The 24,157-nt window shown below is 40.7% G+C and overlaps 1 protein-coding gene and 1 pseudogene across 21 annotated transcripts in view; both read left to right on the top strand.

The window, feature by feature from the left end:
* FAM169B (Protein) overlaps positions 1-24,157 on the top strand; it is a 106,799-nt gene that overhangs the window by 23,256 nt on the left and 59,386 nt on the right. For 13 of the 21 annotated variants that reach the window (XR_014957702.1, XR_014957694.1, XR_014957703.1 and 10 more), the window contains exons 6-13: positions 5,078-5,260; positions 7,618-7,746; positions 10,364-10,434; positions 17,265-17,576; positions 18,315-18,498; positions 18,818-18,947; positions 21,473-22,154; positions 22,802-22,920. Coding sequence is in view for 1 of the 21 variants with exons in the window: in XM_085588926.1 (XP_085445052.1) it covers positions 5,078-5,260; positions 7,618-7,746; positions 10,364-10,434; positions 17,265-17,486 (605 nt within the window). In the remaining 20 variants the exon portion in view is untranslated. Of the gene's footprint in view, positions 1-5,077; positions 5,261-7,617; positions 7,747-10,363; positions 10,435-17,264; positions 17,651-18,314; positions 18,499-18,817; positions 18,948-21,472; positions 22,155-22,801; positions 22,921-24,157 lie in introns of those variants that run through there. The other 8 variants (XR_014957693.1, XR_014957692.1, XR_014957685.1 and 5 more) reach the window with 8 other exon arrangements.
* LOC146766554 (crooked neck-like protein 1 pseudogene) lies at positions 10,441-17,258 on the top strand (annotated as a pseudogene).

The following is a 24,157-nucleotide window of genomic DNA, read 5'->3' as shown; positions in this document are numbered from 1 at the left end:
TTGATGTACGCATTTAGAAAATAATTCCTCTTTCTGAAGTTCTGTGATTTCCATTTCATAGCAGCCATGCTGTGGTTGATTCTATTCTCTCTATTTTTTAGAAGAGCCCTGGATTTATTAGGCCCAAAACAGACTAAGATAAATATCTTCCCTCAGAAGCTGTATTTCACAAGGTTGTTTTACATATTTTCATAATTTACTTTTTAAAATCGTAATGTAAGTTCTTTTTCCTTTTGCTGCCCTGGTCAGAACATTTAGTAGAGGCAGCTTTATATTGGACTTCAAATTGTGCTGGACCCTTGTTACAGCTTCTGGTCCTGGGAAAAAATTATTTTCCTTTGTGCCCACCATGTGATTCTGATTCCCTTTATTTCCATGCTCTGGAATTATGTGACCATTCTTTCCAGTTTGATTTTCTTCACTGCGTAATGGAGATTCTCATATTGATGTTGTATTCAACTGTATTTTTCGTCTGTGAATTTTTCATTATCTACAGCATGACAAAAAACATGCTTCAGTGGAGGCAAATAAGCCAGAAAAGGTCTGTGAAGCATGGCTCTTTCAAACATAAGTCTTCTGGGTGAATTACAGAAGTGGTGACCAAGGAGCAGTGAGTCTGTTCTATCTTTGCTACAGATTTAATGTGTCGTTATGCAAACTAAATTTTCAGTGGACTTCAGTGATTCCAATTAACTATCTTGGCAATTCTGTAATGTCGTTTCCATTTGCCAGTTCCTAGGTGGCCTGTACTAAGTGAACTTGGTAATTTTGGTTCAGTTCCATGCTTCCATCCATCTTATGACCATCCTTAACTGGATCTCTTTTAATAGTCCAGCTAAAGAGGCACAGATGGTCTCGAGCACCCGCCTTGCTCAGAGATGCAGTAACTACTGCAAGTCAAGGTTTTGAGACAATTTGGCCTCTTCTGGCACTGACCACCCTGCACCTGTTGTGTAGATAAAGTCTCATTCTTCAAGGCTATCACTTTTCGTGAGCATTAGACACCTTTATTAAAGCAAAATTTATTCATGACTGCACAGATCATCAACTTGGCCTCTCTGGAATGTGCCTATTCCTGTCCAATGACAGGCATGCAGCATTTACCACTGGGTGTACTAAAGATTGATGAGATGTACTAAGCCACTAATGAGGCTGATAAGACACTTTGTCACGTGCCAAGATAAATGTCTCCAATTTTATCTATGTCAGCAGCTTCCATATCAGACAGCTGAGCAGTTAGACCTCACTAAATGGAGCTACTTAAAGGTACAATAGGAAATGACAGTCCCTCTTCCTGTACCTTTCTCTGCAGGCAGCAGCCTGAAAATGAAATATTTTGCAGACAGCCTTCATATAGATACTTGGGGTTTGGGATCTATTTTATGTTGTTTAAAATATTTATTTCATGCTCTGTGTGAAAACCTCAGAAAGAATGTGTTCTGTGTAGTGATGTAGGATTAATTACCACAGTTACTGACACTTGTTTCTTGTGCAGTGAGACCATGTAATTCCCTGAAAGTTTTTCCTTTCTTATTTACTGAGGACTAGTAATTACTGAAAATGGACTTTACCACCTTCACATAAATGCCAGGAGAATGTAGAACATTCATGATGCAAATAAATCAATGAGGAAGTTGGAGGATGCAATGAGTGTCTTAGTGCTTTTAAGAACAAATCAGAACAAAATCCCTTTTTTATAGACCATTTTTTCCCCCCTATTGTTATGTATTACTGTCTGTGTAACACATATGAGCTGCCCAGCTGCAGACCAAGCTGTCTGTGGTATGAAAAACAAAAGAGTCAGATTGTCAAAGCTTGCCCCTTCCCTCCTGACAAATCTTAGTAGTAAAAGTGTGGAGTGATGTGAATCAAGCCAGCCTTAACCAAACTGAGTCCTCTGAGAAGGCTGTAAAACATACAGGTGTGTCAGGAGTAAGTGCATTGTTGGCTTCTCATTCATTCTTTAGAAATGCTCCACAAATCTCAGTTTGGGAACACCTGATGGCAAATACTCTAAAGCAGACATGGAGTAGGCAAAAAAGCAACCCTGGTCCTATCTCAGCTTTTTTCCTACACCAGAGCCTTTGAGATGGTCCTTGGAAGTGGCTTCCTGAGCTCAAATTCATTTCACACCTTTCTTCATACAAGCCTTTAGAAATACCTTTTGATTTTGGTGGCCCAGGTGCTATTCTGGAGAAAGAGATCCTTAAAAAGATAACAGGATTTTTATTTTTTCATCGATTACATACATTTATTTAAGGTAAAAAAAAAAAATCAGCATTGAAGTTAACCTGACAGACAATTAGCTGAAATCTTGTTGAATAATTGCTTTTGTCTCCCTCTGTTTGCTAGCAATAATATTTTTAATGTGCATTTCTGAGGTGGATTGAAGGTTCTGGCTGTAATGAAAATGAAATGACTACTACCAGTCCAGACATGAATTCATTTAATTTTATTGAAGCCAGAACCTTTGTTCGTCTTCTCACATACAAACTCACACAATGGGTTGACCTTGGGTTCTGCTCTGCAGAAATATTCCCCACCCTTTACACAAGTGCTCAGCCTGCTCCAGGCTTGTCCAAACATGTGTGTGCCAAGCCAAGTTGTTCAGCAGGGAAATAGTCAGCGTGCACAACCTTGTTTTGTTTGGGTCTGTTGGATGTGGGGACCGGATTGTTTTTTTTTCTGGTTTGTGGCTCTTTGGGAATGCTAATGGCTGTCTGCTTTCCTGCCCTTGCAATATCTGTTTGCCATTTTGCTGGCTCCTAAGTTGGTCATTTGGCACTCGTGACCTAACCAAGCAGATCAAAGGCTTTCAAAGGGCAGGCTGCATGAATGCTTCCCTCTCCATCACCAATGCCCTTATTTTCCCTGTCTCCTCCCTCACCTCAAAATTTTGCCTGTGTGTTCCAAACAAACCTTTCAACCAAATGTGTGAGAACCCAGTGGCCACCTCCGGGCCACCATTAGCTTACAGTAATCTCGTGCTATTTGATGGGAAACAGGGACAAAGTGGCCTTTGTTCCAAAGGTTGGTTTGTTTGTTTATTTTATTTCAAATGCCTGTGGGCTGTGACTCTCCTAATGTGTTTCCCAGGGACAAGGTGAAGAATGGCTTCATGGTTTCTTTATTTATAGTGCCTTTAGACATGACAAGTTTTTGTCATCTTCTCAACACAAAATTAGGAGCTCAGACATAAATCACTCAGCTCCTGGGATTGCTGCACAGCACTCTCATCAGGATTTATAGGAGACAGACTATATGAGATAATAATAAACTGAAAAGAACCCTTATAACATGGAGGAATTCTTAAAGACTTCATGAGGAAAATTGTGTCCCTTAGAACGTATGGTGCAATTCTGCTGGAATTTGACATCTCTGTTGCGTTGGCAGCTAACAATGGGACTGAGGATATACTCAATTTTTTGGCTCATGACAAAAAGAGTAACTACTCATCATGTGTTACAAATATTGGAAGGTTATAAACACCACCACAGCCCACCCTCTTCCAACAATGTGCTGGAACATGTGTTTGAAGTTAAGCATGAGCTTTGATTAAGCAGGAGTGAACCAAACTTAATCAAGATGTGAATGGATGGTTATGTAGCTACATACTCTTGTTGTATGGCTCAGTCTATGAGATGTGGATTCTTGCTAAATGGTGAGCTTTACAAATCAGGGTCTAGAATTAAAAAATAGTCATGTATACTGTGGTGAATTGGCATCCTAGAAAAGAGAGTAATAAAAGCCAGGCCTGTCCAGTGTTGGTGAAGGGTGCTGGACATCAATTGAAGGAGCAGAAATAGACCCCAGTTTAAGACAGTTGTGGGAATGTGGAAAAAAAAAAAAGGATCTGTTAAGTAGAAGTCTTTTATTGAAATTTAGGAATAGGCGTTGCTAAAACTGTGAAATAGGTCTTAGTGAAGTGATGAAAGCTTCATGTCGCAAAACACTGGAAACTAGACCGAGTCAGGTCCACTAGGAGAAAGACAAACTGAGAAGGTCCTGATGAGGCTTAAGCAGCAAAATATGAAAATGGAACCATTTTCTGTTATAAAGGTCTGGGTATCCATTTAACCTCCCATGTGCTCAGAAGCAGGATAAAATCTTCATAAATATTTTCTAAAAATTCAAATAAATTTGTGAGGTTTGCCTATGGGAGTCTTCTCCTTTATATAGGTGCTTGGGGAACTGATGTTGGTTATTCATTTCAGGACTGAGTGCTTATGCTGTAAAATAGCTTGAAGTTCTATTTTTAGGGTATTCTGCATGCAGCAATAGGACCCTTGGTTAGTTAGGGTGAACATCAAAATTTTGGATGCTGAATGTCTGTTCTTAATTCTCTCTTGACTACACTTTGAGTTTGTGATTTCTGATTGCAAAATAAATCCCTTGGTTCTATGTTTTAGGGTTATTTTGGACATTTTTCACTGAGAACTAGTTGTAATAGTTTGGAGGCTTATGCTTGAGTCTGTATTTTGTCCACATGTAGATCATTATGTCATGACCCCGTGATTTCAGTTAACTGACTTAATGTGTTTGTTAGCAAGAACTGTCCTTGGGTGAAACCTCTGGCTTAACACTGGCAGTGGTAGTTCAAGTGATGGAATAGAAGCACCTATGTGTGTGATAAATTATCACTCAGTGGAAATGGAGTGACTTACAAAGGAGCTCTTACAGTGCTTTCTTAAAATGCACCACTCAATTGTTTTTTTAAAGGAGTATACCAACATTGCATTCAGAATATCTATATGTCTTTGGTTTTAGACCATTTAAATCTTGGCAGTGAGCTTTCCTGTATACATTGCCTGTGTACCAAGATAGTGTGATGAAGAATCAGAGCCTGGAAAAGGCTCTAGTGAGACTTGTCAGCCACATTAGGCAGGTCGTCTCCATTTCATGGAAAAATCATCCTCCTGCAAAGTGTTTCACTGTCTGCAAGCACTTCAGCTGGGATCACCCTCACAGCTTGTGGAAAGGTACCAGGGCAGTGTGCGTGGCTGAAATCACACAGCAGTTACTGGTGCAATTCCTATTTTGTTTGCAAATGGATGTGTTTTTCCCTGTCTGTTTTTAGGGAGCCTGTGTGGTGGTACAACCAGTCAGTGTTACCTGCTGCCAGTTTTGGATACTATATTTGTCCAGAGAAAGTACAGAAGAGGTGGCCTAGGGATGAAAATGTTGCATGATTTCTGTCAGTCTTTCCTGGCTGAGGATGCCTTGGGGATCAGCTGCCCTATTTCTGCTGCCATGTATCAAGGTAAATCCTTTGATGTGGACACGTTAGGTAAGGGTCATGTATAATGTATAACTTTCAATATGGTCTTGGTAAGATTGTCCTCACTGTGTAAGAGTTCGGTGCCCTTGTCTGAACCAAACCATTGTTAGCCTGCCACTGGTTCCTTTTCTGGAGCCATCTGGAATTTCCTTTGGAAAGGTAGGCCAATATTTATGTAAGACAGCAAGAAGCACAAAACTCATGGTCCCTGTTTGACAGCTTGTGTTCCTAGAACTGTTCTCTCTTAGAACTCTGTCATTGCCCTAGACAGGGACTTACAGATTTTATTTGACACCACAGGGAAAAGACTCATAAGACCTTTTCAAGCCTACACTGTGCACATAACGCTGTGGTAAATCTTGCATTTTTAAGAAATTACATTTAATAAGCCAAATACCCAGGCTTTACTCAGTCATACAGTTACATCAGCACTTGTTTTGTGTCAACTGTCTTTGAACATTTGTCACTTTTAAAAGATCACAAAATAGTCATGTATCTTCTCTGTCTTCAGGTCAAAACTCTAGTTTTGCTAGTAAAATTCACAGAAGAAATCTGTGCTCACATTATTTATAAAACCATCTTCTTTAGAAAAGTACTTTTTTTCTGAGGTTGCTCTCTGTGTGGTGCAGTCTTCACCATCGTTTTTGGGGAGATGTTTTGATTGACTTACAGCTTTCTAGTTATTTCTTAGTAAGTGTCAACAAAATATTGGCCCCATCTGTTCTTTCTCTTACTGTGTGCCCTGGAATGTATTCAAAAACACCCGAGCAGGTATTGATGCTTCTGATTTCAGGGGGGAATAGTATTGACAGCATTCCTTCTCCCAGTAATATCCATTTTTCCTTTGGCAGACCTCAGGACTTTAGAAAGCCTGGAGGAGAAAGCTACATTTCTTATGTGTTAACACTAGCAGTATATTGGAAGACTGTGCTTTTGTCTCAATTAAGCTTAGAGCTAGTAGTGAATAAATTTGACTTGCATCATGTTTTAATTAGGTTTACTTTTATAAAAATACCAATACTGTTAGTTAAATTTTGAGTGTATTGAAGTCACTGTCTGTTTTTAATTTCATTGGAACCACATTTTCATGCTTTGACAAATGAATGCAACCTTTAAATCTCAGTACTTAAATCTCTGAAGCTGTGGACAGTTTATTTAACATGGACATGGTATTTAAGCTGCTGTAGAGACCTAGAAGGAAGGAAAAAGCTGTGTAGCAGATACCTGGATTTTAGTATATATGTTAGTTTTAGTAGCTTTTGTTGGAATGATTAATTGAATCTGGATATCCTTGGATAAAATTAATGTCTGCAATCTGCTCATTAGTGTAAGGCAAATGTTTACATACCAGAATTAGGGTTTTTGTTTCGACATCCCATTGTTAAACTCAACTGAATGTTGAAGATGAATTACCCATTCTGTAGTATGATGAACTACAGCGGACAGAGCATGATAGTAATTTTGTTGTTTACAGATCACTATCTTAGTGCAGTTGATGCAACTGATAGAGTGGTGGTTAAGGGAAGTTGAAAAATGCCCTTTAAATATTTTGAACTGTTTATTCTAGAGTATGTGCCTCCTCTTGACATTGCACGCATCCTAAGTATACCACTAAATAGAACATACTTCAGTTTGATAACATAAGCAGATCTAAATTTGATTGTTTATCCAAATTTTTGGATGGTCACTGTGTACTGACAGTGATAGGAATCTGTGGCAATATGTTTTTTAAAAGTGATTGTACATCTGTCACACATATCCTGTAATTTTTCTGTTGGTTCTTCCCAGTTTTTTTTCCCATATCCAAAGAAATAAATGAACCTAGCAGTGGGGAGTAGGGTATAGTAGTAGCAAAAAGGAGGGTGATTTTGGCCCAAAACCAAACTGAAGCAGAGCTTTTCTTTGTAAACAAAAAATAAAGTAGCATTCTGAATGGTTAAACGTGGAAGATAGAGGAACACCTTTCCTTTCAGAATAGTTAGGGTAAAAAACCCCACACAGCTGTGAAACCTACTGAGTGTCTGGACATTGTTCTGTGCTGCAGTGCCAGTAGAAGGTGCTCAGCAATAATTTCAAGTTCTTTATTTCTGCACTCACAAGGAAATAATCTAGACTGAAGCAGATGGCAGGATGCACTCATGAATGTGTAGGCCATTTCACATAGACTTTTACTAAAAGTTCCAGCTAAAACAAAGAGGAGGAAGATGAGAAGGGAGAAGAAAGATTTCTAAAGGAACTAATGAAAGTCAGTCTGAGAGAATTTCTGGGGTAGAACATGCTCCCTCTTCCAATGTACTTTTCACTCATTCATACTTTAACCCTTTGGTTTCTCCTTTCAGTATGCAAGAAATTCCTGCAGGCTCATCCTGAGGAGCAGAAGCGACTGTGGGAAGTGGAAGCACCAGGAGATTGGGGCCAGCGAGTGAATGTCTGGTTGAAAATTCAGATGGAGTCATCTCCTACAGGAAGTGAGTTAAAACAAGCAGTGTGAACTTGTCTGTGTAATAGTTCTATAAAGATAAGAAATGTAACCAAGGGTTAGGTAGTGAATATGGAGAGGTGTTGTCTCTGTTGTTTGCACATGGAGAAACTACTGAGTGTGCAGTCAGTTTCCTAATCTTTTCACAGTAAACAGGACAATTCTTAGAAATTATGAGGTAATGAAACTGGAACCACAGAGCATCTGAGAGATCCTGAACAAAGCACAGCCTTGGCATAAAGTGACTGGAACTCCTGTTGCAGTGCACTTAGAGCAGGGTAGAAGTTAGCGCAAAACGTCCCTGTTGCACAACACATTGTCTGGGTTATAGACAGGGGTTTGTTTCTCTGAAATTGTTATAAAGAAAAAAATTGTATGGCCAGTGGGCAGTGTGTTTAATTACCTTCATTGCTGCCAATACCATTCTTGGATAGAAACACAAAGGTTTTCATTATGGGTTTTGGAAGATTCCAAGTACTCTCCTACAGGGTAAATCCTTTTTGCTGGGAGCATTTTCTGCCTGTTTCACAAAAGATAGTGACAGAATGGGGAAACCTTTTCACAGTTCATATGGGGATCTCGTTGATGTAATCTGTTCAGGTGGTTGGAGGACCCAGACAGGCCCCTCTGCTGCATGCACAGAAGCTGTGATAAGCACTGGGCTCCAAAAAAAGGGCACACATTGTCTCTTTCTGGAAGTGCAGCAAATTTCTCCCATGCCTTCCCACATCCATCCTGCTCTGTTTTGGCTCGGGAACCTTCTGTTGAGACACCACGTTTCATCTTGTCTGCAGCACTCACAGGAGAGTTAAGTCAGACTTTAGCCTTAGGCTGGGTTCCTCTGAAGCCATTATATCTGTGTTCCTCTTGCTTTAAACCAGCAAAACCTTTAATCTCACTAAGTGAAGTTTATTAATGGCAACTGAACAAAACTATGATCAGATCAAAACTCAGCAGCTCCTGGGGGAGAGGATGCTTTCTTTTTTCTTTCTTCTTTTTGCCATCTTCTAGAAAAACAAATAGATGAATGACCCAAAGAATGGGGAAATATCATTCCACCAGAATTACTGTCAGCAAAAAATACACATGAAGCTGGGAAACTGGCTTGACTGCAGCTGTCCACTGCCTAAAGGGGGACATTGAGAAAGATGGGGCTAAAGATTTTAGCTGGGCTTGTTACCACAGGACAAGAGATAATGATTTTAAACTAAAAGAGGATAGATTTAGCCTAGATATAAGGAAATAAATGTTTACTATGAGGGTGTTGAGGCCCTGGTACAGGCTGCCTAGAGAAGCTGTGGCAGCCCATCTCTGGAAATGTACAAGGTCAGGTTGCATGGGCTCAGAGCAATATGGTCTTGTAGATGTCCCTGCTCCTTGGTGGGGGTTGGATTAGATGACCTTTAAAAGTCCTTTCCAATCCAAACTATTCTATGATTCCATGATTCTATCTTTAGGGGTGTCTCTTGGGAACAAGGTCTTCATTCCTACTTTCTCCGTTATGCAGAAAGCAAAACACAATGTAATTCAATATTGTCAGCTCCAATCAGGATCTATGGCAACAACTGTGAAAATAGACAAGTCTTATTCTGTTCTGATTTCTTAGATTCCTGTTGACATTTGCAATGCTATGCAATGCTGTGTTTTGGAACAAAATCACTGAGAAGAAAAATTGAATATTTTGCTCATATTATGGTTTTTTTTTTCCCCACAGCAGTACTCAGGATTGAATACCATTAATGTTCTTGTAGGAATCTACAGTTATACATATTCCAAAACAGATTTCTGTAATCCTGAGGTCAGAATGTTCAATTTTGCAAGGTGGTGTGGCTGCATCTAGTGGCAGCTCATATAAACTACAGCCCTCTGTTTGCTGCAGCTGATACTTCAGTTTGGATGTGCACAGATACATAGGCATGTACACACACATGCACATTTCTGTCTGCACATGCACATATATCTATAAAAATCAAGCTTTTTAGCATGTTGTCACACATAGCTGAAGTCATTTATTCTTACTGTTTGAAAAATTTAGGAGATTTAGTTTCATCAAATAATCTCAGCAACAGGAACATGGTGATATTTCTTGGACTGATTGGAGGAACAGAAATCATTTCACATGGTTTGGTCGTGGTTGCTAAATCTACCAGGCAGTGAACAGAGCTGTTTTGAAGTAGTTTAGTAAAATACATAAAGCATGTAAATGTGAAGCTAATGCAAAACCAAGCAGGCTGAGAAGAATTAAAATAAATTTCAAGTGATTGCTTTATCAGAATTGGTCAGAGTAGCTGTATTTTCTGAGAAGGAGAAAGGGATATAGGCTTTCCAGGTGTAAGAGGTGAGCAGATTATCTATTTAGCAGCACTTTCAAGATCCACAGACATTTTGTTTCTAGTATAGTTGTTCACCTTAAGTTTTTGTAGTAGTGTCATGGGGCACACTGGTTTGGTTAATTAACAAAAACAAGGCAAGTGGGATTGTAGGTAAGAGTCAGGTGGCTTTTTCTGGTGTTTTTTTTTTTTAATGGAAATAGCCATGGAAGTATGATCATGTTTTTTTCCTTTTTAATCTCTTTCTGGGGCAAAATATTCCCCCAATTTCTCCAGAGGCTGAAGTGGGCTCTTGTATGGAGAAGACTCCAACTACCAAACCCAGACAATTGGACCAGATGAATAAGGTACAGTAACTAATATGCTATCTTATGACCTTATTTTCCATTGGTGGCCTTTTCCCTTTTCAGTGGAGAGGTTTAAATGTGAGAGATTTCCATAGGTGTGTTGTGCTACTGACTCATTTATCTATGTAGGTAGTTGTTGGAATAAATCAGCTGAGACTCCATGCAGAAAGCCAATTCTTTATTCACAAAGTTCATATTTATAAGAATATCAGAAGGCACTGTGTTAAACCTAACTGATCAGCAATACAGTGAAATTCAGTTCATTGGACAGTAAGGGCTATTGTATATGTCTATCAAATTTTCTCTCTCTAAATATGTTTGCATTTTTCCTTTGTGGGTTCTCATGGGACAAATCTTATTGTTTATACAGGTGCATTTGTTCTTCACCCTCAGAACAGGTTGTTGTGTTAAAAAAACTTCTCATTCTCAAAAAAACTTCACATAGGAACTTGTAAATTGCTTTTTAGCTGCACTTAAAAGAAATGACAGGCCAGCTTTGGCAATTTTAGCAGAGTGGGGCCTGATTTCACAAGGCCTTTCTTTTATAATTCTTCTGCCTGTCTATGGCGTCCCTTTTCATTAATTTAAAAAATGCTCATATGTTCTGATGCTAAAACAGTTCGCTCTTAGGAGGCTATTATCTCATTAACCTTATCACTGGTTATCTGTTAGATATGGAATAAGAGACATAAAAGACTGATTACAATCAACAAAATTTATCAAATTCTATCATGTCGCTGACACAGATTTTCACAGCATGAGAAAACAAAAGAATAATATCCAATGTCTCTTAGGGAAATGGAAATAAATGACCATTGTTTAAAGTCCAAATAGTTGAGACTCAGGAGAAAGTGTATTAGGTGTAAATGTTGATGTTTGACATCACTGAATGTCCTCCTGGATCCTGGAACAGGGAATGACTGATGAAGATTAGTAGGAGCACAGTACCATGATGATGAGATCAGGCTTTTGTCAGTAAATGGGCTCTGTAGTTTGCAGACACAACTGTGTCTTGGTAGTCCTACTTCTGTTCCTGTTCTGGCTATGAAGACTGTATGGTGGTTTGGTTATTTCTCTTTCCACTGAGCCTCATTTTCTCAGAGGCCATCGGTGTCCGATTGAATGAACAGGTGATCGCTTTCAACCTGCTGATGATAAAACACAAGCACACCCTCTCTTCAAGTCAGTGAATCAATTAGGCTTTGCTGTGGCGCACTCAATTGTGATCTAGATTTGATGATCTCTTTTTCCAAATTTCTAATATTAATATTGCATTATTCAAAATGTTTTGTTGGCTAAATTTCTAATGTACGTATTACGTTATTTGGAAGTTCTTAAGGCACTAAATTCCCCTTTTAGTTTTTTAAAAATGGGATGCATGTCTTTGGTTATGAACATGAAGAAATATCAAGGCAAAACAGTACATGTAGCCAAAAAAACCTGACAGCAATCAGGAATAAGTCAGGTATAGCAATTAAGAATATTTCAGATAATATGCATAATTAATAATACATGAGAAATTAGGTAATTAGGAATCTCTGAAATTCTGTACCATCCTCCCAGAGTCTGCAAACAGCTGACAAACCTCAATTTAGTGAGGACTTGATAGTTATTTCTGGATAATAATTCCCAAACTCACTCTAAAAATAGATTCAGCTGTCATATAAAAAGGGTCAAATTGCCAAATCAAAGTGACTTGAATCTAGTTTTGATGCAGAAAACATCTGGGTTTATTGGGAAATTCTCCATCCAGGTAGAGCCAAGGCCTGGCCACTACTCAAGCTCCAACTGGGAGGGAATTCCCTAAGTACATTTTAAAACAAGGCTCTTAAGATTAGCAGTTATGAGTAAAGGCCTAGCAGTTGGATCCCTCTGAAGTTTCTTTCAGGATAGAGATGCTTCAAACACAGCAAACGGCTGGAGTGCTTCTGTAATAATTTGGAAAAACCACTGGACTAGCAGTTTGGAGGAGGCTTTCAACAAAGCTCAGATGTCTTTTCTTGGAACTCTGAAAAATACTTAAAATTATGAGGCAGAATTGGGTCAAACCATAGTGCAGGGACTAGCCAGAGAGCTAACCTGGTCTAAGAGATGCATAAGTAGCTAGAGTACAAAAAAGAAGGATCCTGAAATGACATGTGCCTTTTAGATAATTACACAAAGAGATGTTAAAGTATATAGGAAGCTGGCTATAAATACAGAAATACCTTATGAATAATGCCTATTTTAAAATAAGTAAATTCACTTAATGTAATTGATATATCAGTGGCAACAGTCTTAGGAAGTTGAGATAACACCTTTCTAAACTGTCACATACCTATGACAGTAAAATGAAACAAAGGAAAAGACCTTACAATCAATAACAGCAATAATGTAGAATCATCACTGACTCTTCTGTGTTATCTATGGAAGATAAAACAGCAGAGATTGTAACAAGCAATACAATCTTTGACAAAATCAAGGGTGAACACACTGTATCTTCTTTATCCACAAACAGGTGTTTTTCATTGTTTCATCACAGCTGTTTTAGTCAGAGTTGTTTTATCTCTTAAAAGAAAACAACTATATATCTTACAACATAGAAAAGTAATATTTAACTGTATTAGATTGCAATGTAAAATGTAAGCAAATGTATTTATCAATATCTGTTAAAACCAGGTGGGGCAGTGTTCTTTATCTCTTCCATGACCCATCCTCTCTCCAGGAGATATCTTCTGCTAATGGGCCATTTAGCCTTCCTGCATGACTGATAAAATTCCATCATCCCATTGTGAGAAGCTCTGCCCAGGGGGAGGAGCCAAGCATTCCTACCTGGATATAATCTGAGCTGTGGAACACCACAACAGCCTTTTCCCACTGCATTCCCAGAGGAAGACTGGACACTTCTACATCACCACTGGACTTTCAGAGGGAAACTCCACACTTCTAAATATCACTGCTACAACAGAACCATGCCAGAAGGACTGCAGCCATCATTTATTTAGACTGCTACCAACACCCTGAGCAACAGGGTGTCAGGTTGTATTCTGACTTTGTCTGCTTGAGCAGTAAAATTTTTTTTCATGAGCTAATTATTTCTAACTTTAAAGAACTGCTTTAGGAAAAAATCAAGGTTATAGGACTTAGTTAAGAACTTAAAATTAGTTGCTGCAAATAATCTTGGGAGAAGAGGAGAGTCAGGGGCAGGTCCTGCACTCACAGCAGCAGCAAGATGGCAGCTACAGTGGCTGGGAAGCAGCACATCCCCAAAGTGGCAAAGGTGAAAAACAAGGCACCTGACAAAGTTCAGATCACAGCGGAGCAGCTTCTGAGAGAGGCAAAGGAGAGGGAGCTTGAGCTTCTCCCACCACCTCTGCAGCAGAAGATCACAGATGCTGAAGAGCTAAATGACTATAAACTCCAGAAGAGGAAGACTTTTGAAGATAACATAAGGAAGAACAGGACTATTATCAGTAACTGGATAAAGTATGCACAATGGGAGGAAAGCCTGAAGAAAATCCAGAGATCCCATTCCATTTACGAGTGTGCCCTGGATGTGGACTACAGGAATGTCACTCTTTGGCTGAAGTATGCCGAGATGGAGATGAAGAACCACGAGGTGAATCACGCCAGGAACATCTGGGACTGGGCCATCACCATCTTGCCTAGGGTGAACCAGTTCTGGTACAAGTACACATACATGGAGGAGATGCTGGGGAATGTTGCTGGGTCACGCCAGGTGTTTGAACGATGGATGGAGTGGCAGCCAGAGGAGCAAGCCTGGCATTTCTACATCAACTTGGAGCTCAGATATAAGGAGGTGGACAGAGCACAAAGCATTTATGAGAGATTTGTCCTTGTTCACCCCAATGTGAAGAACTGGATCAACTACACGCTCTTTGAGGAGAAGCACAGCTACTTTGCCCATGTCAGGAAGGTGTATGAGAGAGTAGTGGAGTTCTTTGGGGAGGGGCATCTGGATGAGCACTTGTACGTGGCATTTGCCAAGTTTGAGGAGGACCAGAAAGAATTTGAAAGAGTGAGGGTTATCTACAAGTATGCCTTGGATAGAATTCCAAAGCAGGATGCCCAGAATCTCTTCAAGAATTACACCATCTTTGAGAAGAAGTTTGGAGACGGGAAGGGAATTGAAGACATCATTGTCAGCAAGAGGAGATTCCAGTATGAGGAGGAGGTGAAGGCAAACCCCCACAACTATGATGTGTGGTTTGACTACCTGCGGCTGATGGAGAGTGACACAGACGCCGAGACCGTGCGGGAGGTGTTTGAAAGAGCCATCACCAACGTGCCCCCCATCCAGGAGAAATGCCACTGGAAGAGGTACATCTACCTCTGGATTAACTATGCACTCTATGAAGAGCTAGAGGCCAAGGATGCAGAGCGAACCAGACAGGTGTACCAGGCATGCCTTGAGCTCCTGCCCCCCAAGAAATTTACAATTGCCAAAATGTGGCTGCTGTATGCACAGTTTGAAATTCGCCAGAAAAACCACCCGCTTGCCAGAAGGGCTTTGGGGACATCCATAGGTAAATGTCCAAAAAACAAACTGTTTAAAGCTTACATTGAGCTGGAGTTACAGCTCCGTGAATTTGACCGTTGCCGAAAGTTGTATGAAAAATTCCTGGAGTTTGCACCAGAAAACTGCATGTCCTGGATTAAGTTTGCTGAGCTGGAAACCATCCTTGGGGATACCGACTGTGCCCGGGCCATCTGTGAGCTGGCTATCGACCAGCCCCAGCTGGACATGCCAGAGGTGCTTTGGAAATCCTACATTGACTTTGAGATTGAGCAAGAGGAGTATGAGAAAACCAGGAGCCTTTACTGGTGGTTGCTGCAGCGCACGCAGCACATCACAGTCTGGATCAGCCCGGCGCAGTTGGAGCTGTCGGCGGGGCAGGAGGAGCGGCTGCCGCGCTGCCGGTGGATCTACGAGGAGGCCAACGAGGCCACGCGCAGCTGCGAGGAGAAGGAGGAGAGGGTCATGCTGCTCAAGTCCTGGAGGAGCTTTGAGGAGGAGTTTGGCACTGATGCCACTAAGGAGAGGATAGATAAATGGATGCCTAGAAAATAAAGAAGAGGCGAAAGCTGCAGGCCGAAGATGGGTCTGTTGCTGGATGGGAGGAGTACTATGATTATATTTTCCCAGAAGACACTGCCAGTCAGCCCAACCTGAAACTCCTGGCTATGGCAAAGCTCTGGAAAAAGCAGCAGCAGGAGAGCGAAGTTGCAGCCATGGATCCTGACAAGGACATTGGCTTTCATCAAACTTAATACCTTGCCTTTTCCATCCTTTTTCCTGGGGCATTGTACAGTATTTTCACTGGTGATAAACAGATGTATTTGAAGAGTTTTAGTAAAAAAAAAAAAAAAAAAAAAAAAGGACAGAGCTGCAGTGGCCAAGCTGTTATGGTGCTTGAGTTCTGCATTTTGGCCACAATAGCCCCCTGCAACACTCTAGGCTGGGAATAGTGTGGCTGGACAGTGCCCAGGCAGAAAGGGACCTGGGGGTATGGGTCAGCAGCTGACTGAACATGAGCCAGCAGTGTGCCCTGGTGGCCAAGGTGGTCAGCAGCATCCTGGCCCGTATCAGGAATGGTGTGGCCAGCAGGAGCAGGGAGATCATTCTTCCCCTGTACTTGGCACTGGTGAGGGCACACCTTGAGTGCTGTGTCCAGTTCTGGGCCCCTCCGTTTGGGAAGGATTTTGGGATATTTGAGTGCATCCAGAGGAGGCAACAAAGCTGGTGAGGGGTGGGAACACAAACCCTGTGAAGAACAACAGAGGGAGCTGGGGGTGCTCAGCCTGGAGAAAAGGAGTCTCAGGGGTGACCTTATCACTCTCTCTACAACTCCCTGAAAGGTGGTTGTAGTCAAGAGGGGTCGGTCTCTTTCTCCAAGCATCAGCTGATGGAACCAGGGAGCACAGTCTCAAGCTGCATCAAGGGAAATATGGGTTGGATATTACAAAAAAAGTTTTTCACAGGAAGAGTGATAAAGTTCTGGAATGGTCTGCCCAGGGAGGGGTGGAGTCATCATCCCTGGATGTGTTTAAACAAAGACTGGATGTGGCACTCAGTGCCATGGTTTAGTTGAGGTGTTAGGGCATGGGTTGGACTTGATCTTGAAGGTCTCTTCCAACTTAGTCAGTTTGTGAATTCTGTTTGCATATGGAATAACTTTCTGTACTCTACTTGTGATCTTTTCTGTGAAGAAGCTTGAGTGTGACTTCAGAATGAATAAGCCTAACTCTTTATTGTCCTAATTATTTTATCTCACTGCTGAGCTGCCGATCTGGCCATGTTTAGCTTTTTGTTTCACCAAGGCTTAAAACAGGCCATGAGGTTTAAATGAAGCCTAAGCCATGTATTTGAGAAAACAAATCGCAGGAATGAAGCTTTTTCAAGTAATAAAGAAAAAGGCGAGATGAGTGGAAGCACAACAGAGAGCTACAGGGGTTGTTTCCCCAGCACATTTTGGTTGACACACAATTAAATCAGTTTGTTTCCCTCAGCTCTGAGTGTCGCAGGGGAGCTGTGATGGCTCCAGCCCCTGTGGTGCATGCTCTTGTTGTGTGCTGTGGACACAGCTTCAGAGCCCACCCAGCCAGATCAAGGCTCCCTGTGCTCCCAGTTTTCCTTATGCTGACACTTTGGGAAGGGAGGCAGAGCAGCAGGAATGAAGCTGTTCTATACAAAAAATGCAGCTGAGTTTCTTGCCTTGCATGTTGATGGCAGCTGTGGCCAACAGAAGTGTTTGATAGATAGGATCAAGTCACTGTTTATTTTGTTTGTGTATAATTTGCTGTTCCTTCTGTCTTGTCTCTAATTTCAGGGTGTTGACTGCTTTCCTGGAGTTGGGCAAGTGGCAGGAGATGCCATGGAGAAAAAAGATGACACAACAGCAGCAGGGACTCTAAACTCACAAGGTCCTGAAGAGGAGGACTTGGAACAAAGTGCAGGCAATGCTCAGCAACATAAAGGACTCAGGAAAAGAGAAGGTCCTGGGGACTTAGTTGGAGACAAGGCCACCAAACAATTTAAAACTACACCATGATTACTATTTCAGAAATCAGAAAAATTCAGTATGATCTTAAAAATTGTAATTGACTGTTCTTAATTTGGAACAGTGAATAAATTTCTCCAGGTATGATGAAATTTTTTTGCAGTAGGCATTTTTCATTTTATGTTTTGTTTTAAATAAAGCTTTTGTTTAATAAGTGTGCTTTTCTTTTTCTTCTCACAAAGTAATTAAGTAGTAGCTGAGCTTAGTTATTTCCCTGCTCTGAAAAGATTTTATTGGATTGCATGAGGTGTCCAAAGGGGAATAATTGGAGGGCTTGTAGGTACTGATGTAAGAAGATATTTCTATGGAAACCACATCCTGCATTATGGAAGAGAGATACCACAACACACATTGGTATCAGAATGACAGTTGTAACCTTCCTTTCAGAGCAAACAATTGATCTTGAATTGCTTTCATTTGAGTTTTTGTAGCAGAAAAATCTGCCTTGAACCCTGTGGTGGACAGGATGGCACACAAAAGCCGTTCATGCAGAAAAAGTTTGGTGTGGAGAAGAAGAGTGAACAAGCTACAGGCATTAAACTGCCTTTCAGTTCAGGGACTGTGATAATTCTGTGTGCAAGCTCAGGGTGTGGAACTTCAAGTAGATTCCATATTGCATGTTTTATTTCCTAGAGGCTCTTTCCTTGTGTTTTGCATTCAATTAGCTTGGAAATATAACATACTTCACTAGATTACCATGCTGTGGCTTGATAAAGAAATTTTGCTCTTTTACCACAGGCTGGTTCTGTGTTAGAATATTTTAATTTTATTTTTAGTGGGGAATTTCAAAAGCCTGAATGTTGTGTTAATGAATTTCAGGTGAAACTCATAAGGATCAGATCTTTAGTCCAGTGACAGAGGAGGCTTTGCAAAGAGGTGAACAGCAGGAGGGTCCTGATTATCCTGAACAGATCCAACAACCTGTAATTCTTAAGTGGCTGCCTTGGAAAAGGAGAGGTAGTTGTTTCTTCCAGGGAGACAGATCTGTGGGCCGGCATTGTAGGTACACTGTGAAGATGTATATTTTTTCCCTGTACAGCACAATTGCTCACACATAGCCCCATTACCCTGTGTTTGTTTAAGGTTGTGATTTAATGTAGCATTTATTAATGTATCCAAGTAACTCCTTCCCTGTTGAGCTGCTCTGTAAACCATATGCCTGAGACACAGTGAAATCAGACCTTCCTGAGCATCTCTTAAAAAAAAAAAAGAAAAAGAAAAAAGAAATGCTATAATTGGAACTTACAAGTTTTTGCCAAGAGAATTAAAACACTGGATTGTGTGCCAGCATTAATCACGTTGCTATGGTTCTCTTGTTGCAGAGAAAGTGCATTTAGGACTAACTTTCAAGTCAGTTGATCTTAAGGTTGTTAAAAAGTCACCAAGATTGTGCTGTGAAGACTTCTTGAAACTCCATGTCTGCCTGTGGAACAGCCTATATTCTTATTAAAGGTATGGTTAAATACATACTTAAAAAAAATAAATTTGTGAAGATTTGCAGTACCAGTTGCTTTGAAATATGATAGAAAATTATTATATCTCTGCTCATGAAAGCTGGTCTGGACTTGCAGTGGCTTGGCAAAGTGAACTCATGCCCAGTTTCCACATTATATTATAATGGCAGAGTAAAGAAAACTGGGGTTGTTCCAGTCCGTGAGGAGCATTAAGAATTTTAATCTGGATTAAGTCTTTCAATAAAATTTTATCTAAGAAATCCCCAGAAACTCTAAATGAATTTATATGAGGATAAAGGAGAAATATAAGGTAGTGTCTGGAATGGGCAGATGACTAATTAGATTAAATCCATTCTATATCTGGAGACAGTTTTACTTAGATGGTAAAACCATCAATTTTTCAAAATCTCCAAAATTAATTTCTGTTTCACCTATTAGCCAGTGATCCACAGCTACATTATCAGCCACTTTGTCTAGGTTTGGAAAGACAGGTGTCTGCTAAGGAAGGTAGGAGCCTCCCCTGAAATGGAAAAATGTAGACCCCTTCCCTCTGAATTGTTATAAATTTGAAATTTAAGGGGTCTCTCAGGCAAAAATATGGGAGCAGGAATAACAGTTCTTTATTAGGGAAGAAAATAAAAAAATAAGATAAACAATGTAGTGAACCAAAACAACACTGACAGAGTCAGAATACAGCCAGACACCGTGTTGGACAGGGTGTTGGTAACAGTCCTGTTGGAATTGTGGCTGCAGTCCTCCTGGAGTGTCAGATGTGCTTCTGTTGGAGCAGTGATCCTGTAAAAAAGGTGTGTAGTCTTCCTGCAGTAGAAGAGGCAGCTGTTCCTCTGGGAAAATCCAGTGCAGAAAAAGCCATGATTCCAGAAACTCAAGATTATATCCAGGTAGGAATGCTTGGCTCCTTCCTCTGGGTGGAGCATCTCCCAATGGGATGTTCTAGTTCTCATCAGTCATGCAGTGACTTTCAATAGCCCATTATCAGCAGATGTCTCTCCAGAGGGAGGATTGATTATGGAAGAGATAAGGAACAATTGCCCACTTAACACGGGACAACTGCCATGCAGATGGCAAATAGAATGCATCTTGCTTTGCAATCTGGGACACACTTCCGGCTGTTCTCACAGAAAAGTTGCTTCTTTCCTCTGTACAAACCTCCTTCCTTGATTTTGGTTAGCATTTTTGTTTTCTAGGTACCAAAAATTCTCATGATGACAACTGAAGTAAGTAAAGATATATTTGCTGAGGTTGTGGTGGCAGGTGCTTGCAGGTGCTTGTTTCTCTCTAATCAAATAAAGAGATCATCCTTCTCATCAAAACTTGTGAAAAATAGAGCCAGGAATTCTGAGCTCCTACTTAACTGTACTAAACTCCAGGGCTACAGGTTCCAGGAGGGCATAGACTTCTTCCATGTTATTTCAGAAATGCTGATTTACAGAACAATTAGTCTGAATATTGATTTTGTTTCCCCTTTTTTTTTTTTGATTTTGTTATATTAGTGCTTTATTCTTAGCAGTCTGAAACACTGCTTGATGAGATCAGAAGAATCCTAAGAGGGTCTGAATCACAAACAAATCCAGTATTTTCACTGTCTTAATAGAACAGAGTAGAAAAAACACACCCAATAGCACAAACACAATTTTTTCTCTCAGTGGAAGATCTTTTATTTTGAACAAATCTGCATTTATATAGGGATAGGATTGTTTCAGTATGCTGAAAAAGTTGGCAAAGGCTTGAAAGAGCATTCCAGTTTTTGGAGGGAAGTTTTCAAAAGCTCAGATTTAATCTCTTTCTTAATCTACACTTTGGTCATGATGAGACACGGTGCTGGTTCTGCTCAGGAGACAAGGAGGTGAGTGTGTGTGTGTGTGTGTGTGTGTGAGAGGGGTGGCAGATGTGCTGAGAGGGAGGTTGTATCTACGGTTCTTACAAGCAGAGACACTGAAGTCTGGCCTGCAAATAAGATGTTAAACATCAAAATTAATGTTAGAAGTCATCTGGTGGGTGTGTGCCAACTGAAAAAAGGATTTGACTCAGTCTCAATACAAGTAAACATATGGATTTTAAGGCTAGAAATTTCATTAGGTTAATCTGTCATGTTTCACATAATGTAAGCCAGACAATTTCGTGCATGGTTGCTGTGTCAAAAAATCATTGGTTTTGGTTGAAACAATCCATTTTTTAGAGGGATTGTTTTGATTTGGCAGTTTTGATTTTCAGATGTAGATTTTCCACTGCCCAACGTTTGTTGGCAAGTTGTTCTAAAGTTTTGTCTTTACAAGTGCATCCAGTTTCCTTAGTCTGATTTAATTTTCTTTCAGCCTCCTGTGATGGATTTTGGTTTTCTGTTTAACACTTAGCTGTGGCTCTGGTACTGTCAAGATGCTTTCAAATGTGGGGATGGAGAGCTTGTGGTCTGTCATGATATCAGTGAACAGCACTGTTTTTTTGATCTGCCTCTGTGAGGCAGCTTTTCCTGACCTTGCTGCATTCTTCTTGTCCTTTCAGATAGATTTTCACTTTTTCAAGTTCCTTTTAGAAGCAGAAACATCGTCGGAGCCCCTGTTCTGGTCCTGGTCACACTGAGCAATGCGGGGCTGCTGTGACCTGTGCTTATAAATCATCACGGAATTCCCTTGTGCTTTTGGATGACCATGCCCTTGGTAAGGTCATAATTGGTAAAACTTAACCAATCTGTTTTGGTGTCTGGTTTGTGATATCTGCAGTGAAATTGTAGCCTTTGCAGCGTCCCCTGTCTCAGCACCACGAGATGGCACCATTACACAGCGTAACTTTGTCGTCATCTCTCGGGGCTGGAGACCCTGCCCGGGCTTTAAGTACATCCCGGGTTGGCTTGGCTTGCCCGGGAAGGAGGATGGGGATGTGGTAAAGCTTGTCTTGTGTTTGTTATTCAGGCTCGTTTGTCTCCAGTGGGCTCCAGGACGATTTTTTCAAACATTTGTGAAGTCAAAGTAGCACAAAATGCAAATTGCACCTAGATTTTGCCCTCGTCTCATCAGGAACCCTGGGTGTGACTTTCTATGTTGTTTCTCATTGTTTCCCAGCAGATGATTCTGGCTCTGTTGTGCAAAATTTTTAGATGTTTGGAATAGAAATTAGTGCTCAATAACTGCTTTGACTTGTATGACTTGATCCTGAGAAGTGAGCCATCCAAAAGTCTGCCAGACAAGTAGGTGTCAAAGTAGAAAAGAATCATGGATGTTCAGATTCACATTTTAGTGTCCTTTCCTATGGATGAAGAAGGGAGGAAACAGTGTAAACTTCATCAACCTGGGTACTTTTTAATATTTGCATATTAAGGATGTTGCAGAAAAAGGGGAAAGTAATGTTTCCAAATTTAATTTCTGCTCTGTCAACTTTATTGCTCAACTGCATAAACAAAGAATGCATCCCTCTGTAGTTCATTGTTTGTTACTGTCTTAGGCCTTTCTTTATGTGTTTCTTGTTACAGATGAGCATGCAATAAAATTAAAGTACATGGGAAAACAAATTAGGAGTTTGTAATTAGCTTGCTTTGCTATTTATTTCCTCTTGTAGTCCAGCTTGATGGTGAAGTCACAGTTTAATCTCCTCTATTTGCACTAGGCTTTATTGACTTTTTCTCTTTTGAAGGTTGGGGTTTTTTTTTTTTTTTTTTTTTGGTTGTTTTTTTTTTGGTGGTGTTTCTTTTAAGAAGTCTTTTTGGTTTTAATTTAAACTGAAGGCTCCATTTTTGGGAGATCAATAAACTCCATCTGGAAGAATTCTTTTCTCCCAGCCACCTGACACTTAGATGAAGTTGAACTTTTTTCTTTTTGTTTTTTTTTGCATTCTCAGGGAGGAGATCAGAGGTTGCATTCACCATGATGAGAGCATTTGGGGATGTCGGCATTCATTCACCAACACTGGATTTGTAAATTAATAGCTCAGCCTCTCTGGACTGTGGTATGTTAAAGGTCAGTGACCATGAGAGGAGAAACTTCAGAGCTGTGTGTGCCCTCTGGTCAGCACAGTGGCCTTGGCTTAATGGCTTTAATTTCATGCTGCTTTTAAAAGATACAGATGTGCAGCATACCTTCAATCATCCTACCTGGAACCAGTAATCCTGTCCCAGCTTTCTGCAAGGAGTGGGGAGGGAGAACACAGACACCCTTCCTAGAAGGATTAGTTGAACTGACTAATTTTCTGAGTTTCTCCTTGCTTGGAATGTCCCCTCTCATCCAGGCCTTTGATAAGTATCTTAACCAAGATGCCTTTTGGTAAATGCTGTCTTCAAGCCTCACGATATAAAAGAGCCTTCTGATTCCCCCGCCCTCTCCAGATCTTGGGGCTGGTTCAATCTTTTTTAAAGCTATTTCTCTTGTGCTGCATGCAGAGCCCATCTGCTGTAATACAGACTGAAATGCTGCTTTTATCCTTGTTTGCGTAGAAGGTTGATGGGTAAATCAATTGGAGTGAAAGACGCATTGTCCCTCTTTGCTCTATGTCACAAGCACAAATATCTTCCTTTTAAAGTGTCTCTTGGTAGAAGCCAAAGCCTTTGGCACAAGCCACCTCTGCTAGTTTGACCCCTTTTGTGCATCTGGGATGGAGGAGCAGCTCTGAGAAGCACAGAACAAAACCAGCAAAATAGCAAGAGAAAAGGTCAAGAAGGGGTCTTGCTCCCTGTAGACATCAGAAGTTTCTGCAAGATGATATTTAGCATGTCCTGCCTGAACAGTTAAGGCATCAAAGACATGAACACTTCGATAGGTAATATCCTCATGAGTTGTCAAATAGATTGCAAAGCACGTTGCTCTGCCATGCTGGGCATGGGAGGGAGGGACCTTGTGTCTTTCTTGTCATTGAGGTAACTGAGACTGAGAGCTTCAGAGAGCCTTTGCTTCCACAGATGGATATTCCATGCTGTGCTCTGCCCTTGCCTGGCTTTTGACTTACAGGCCTAAGCTCACGGAGTGGTGCTGTGGGCCTGCAGAGGAAGGGGAAGGCAGGCTTCTACCAAAGACACAGCTGGCATCAGTTCCCAGCAATAGAAGTGCTTGATTTTTGCCTCTGTATTTTTGACTTGTTGCAGCCTTGCAGTGGCTTACTCTCAGACCAGTCAGTCTCTTTGATGCAGTGTAATTACAGTGCAGAGATGATTCCAGCAATGGGATCTGAAGGGGACGTAACACATGCGTGGATAGTTCACCT

This window comes from Lonchura striata, chromosome 10 (genome assembly GCF_050655825.1).
Source record: "Lonchura striata isolate lonStrDom1 chromosome 10, ASM5065582v1, whole genome shotgun sequence".
Taxonomy (NCBI): domain Eukaryota; kingdom Metazoa; phylum Chordata; class Aves; order Passeriformes; family Estrildidae; genus Lonchura; species Lonchura striata.
Note: the sequence above shows the minus strand (reverse complement) of the source record. Positions and strands in the feature narration are given on the sequence as shown.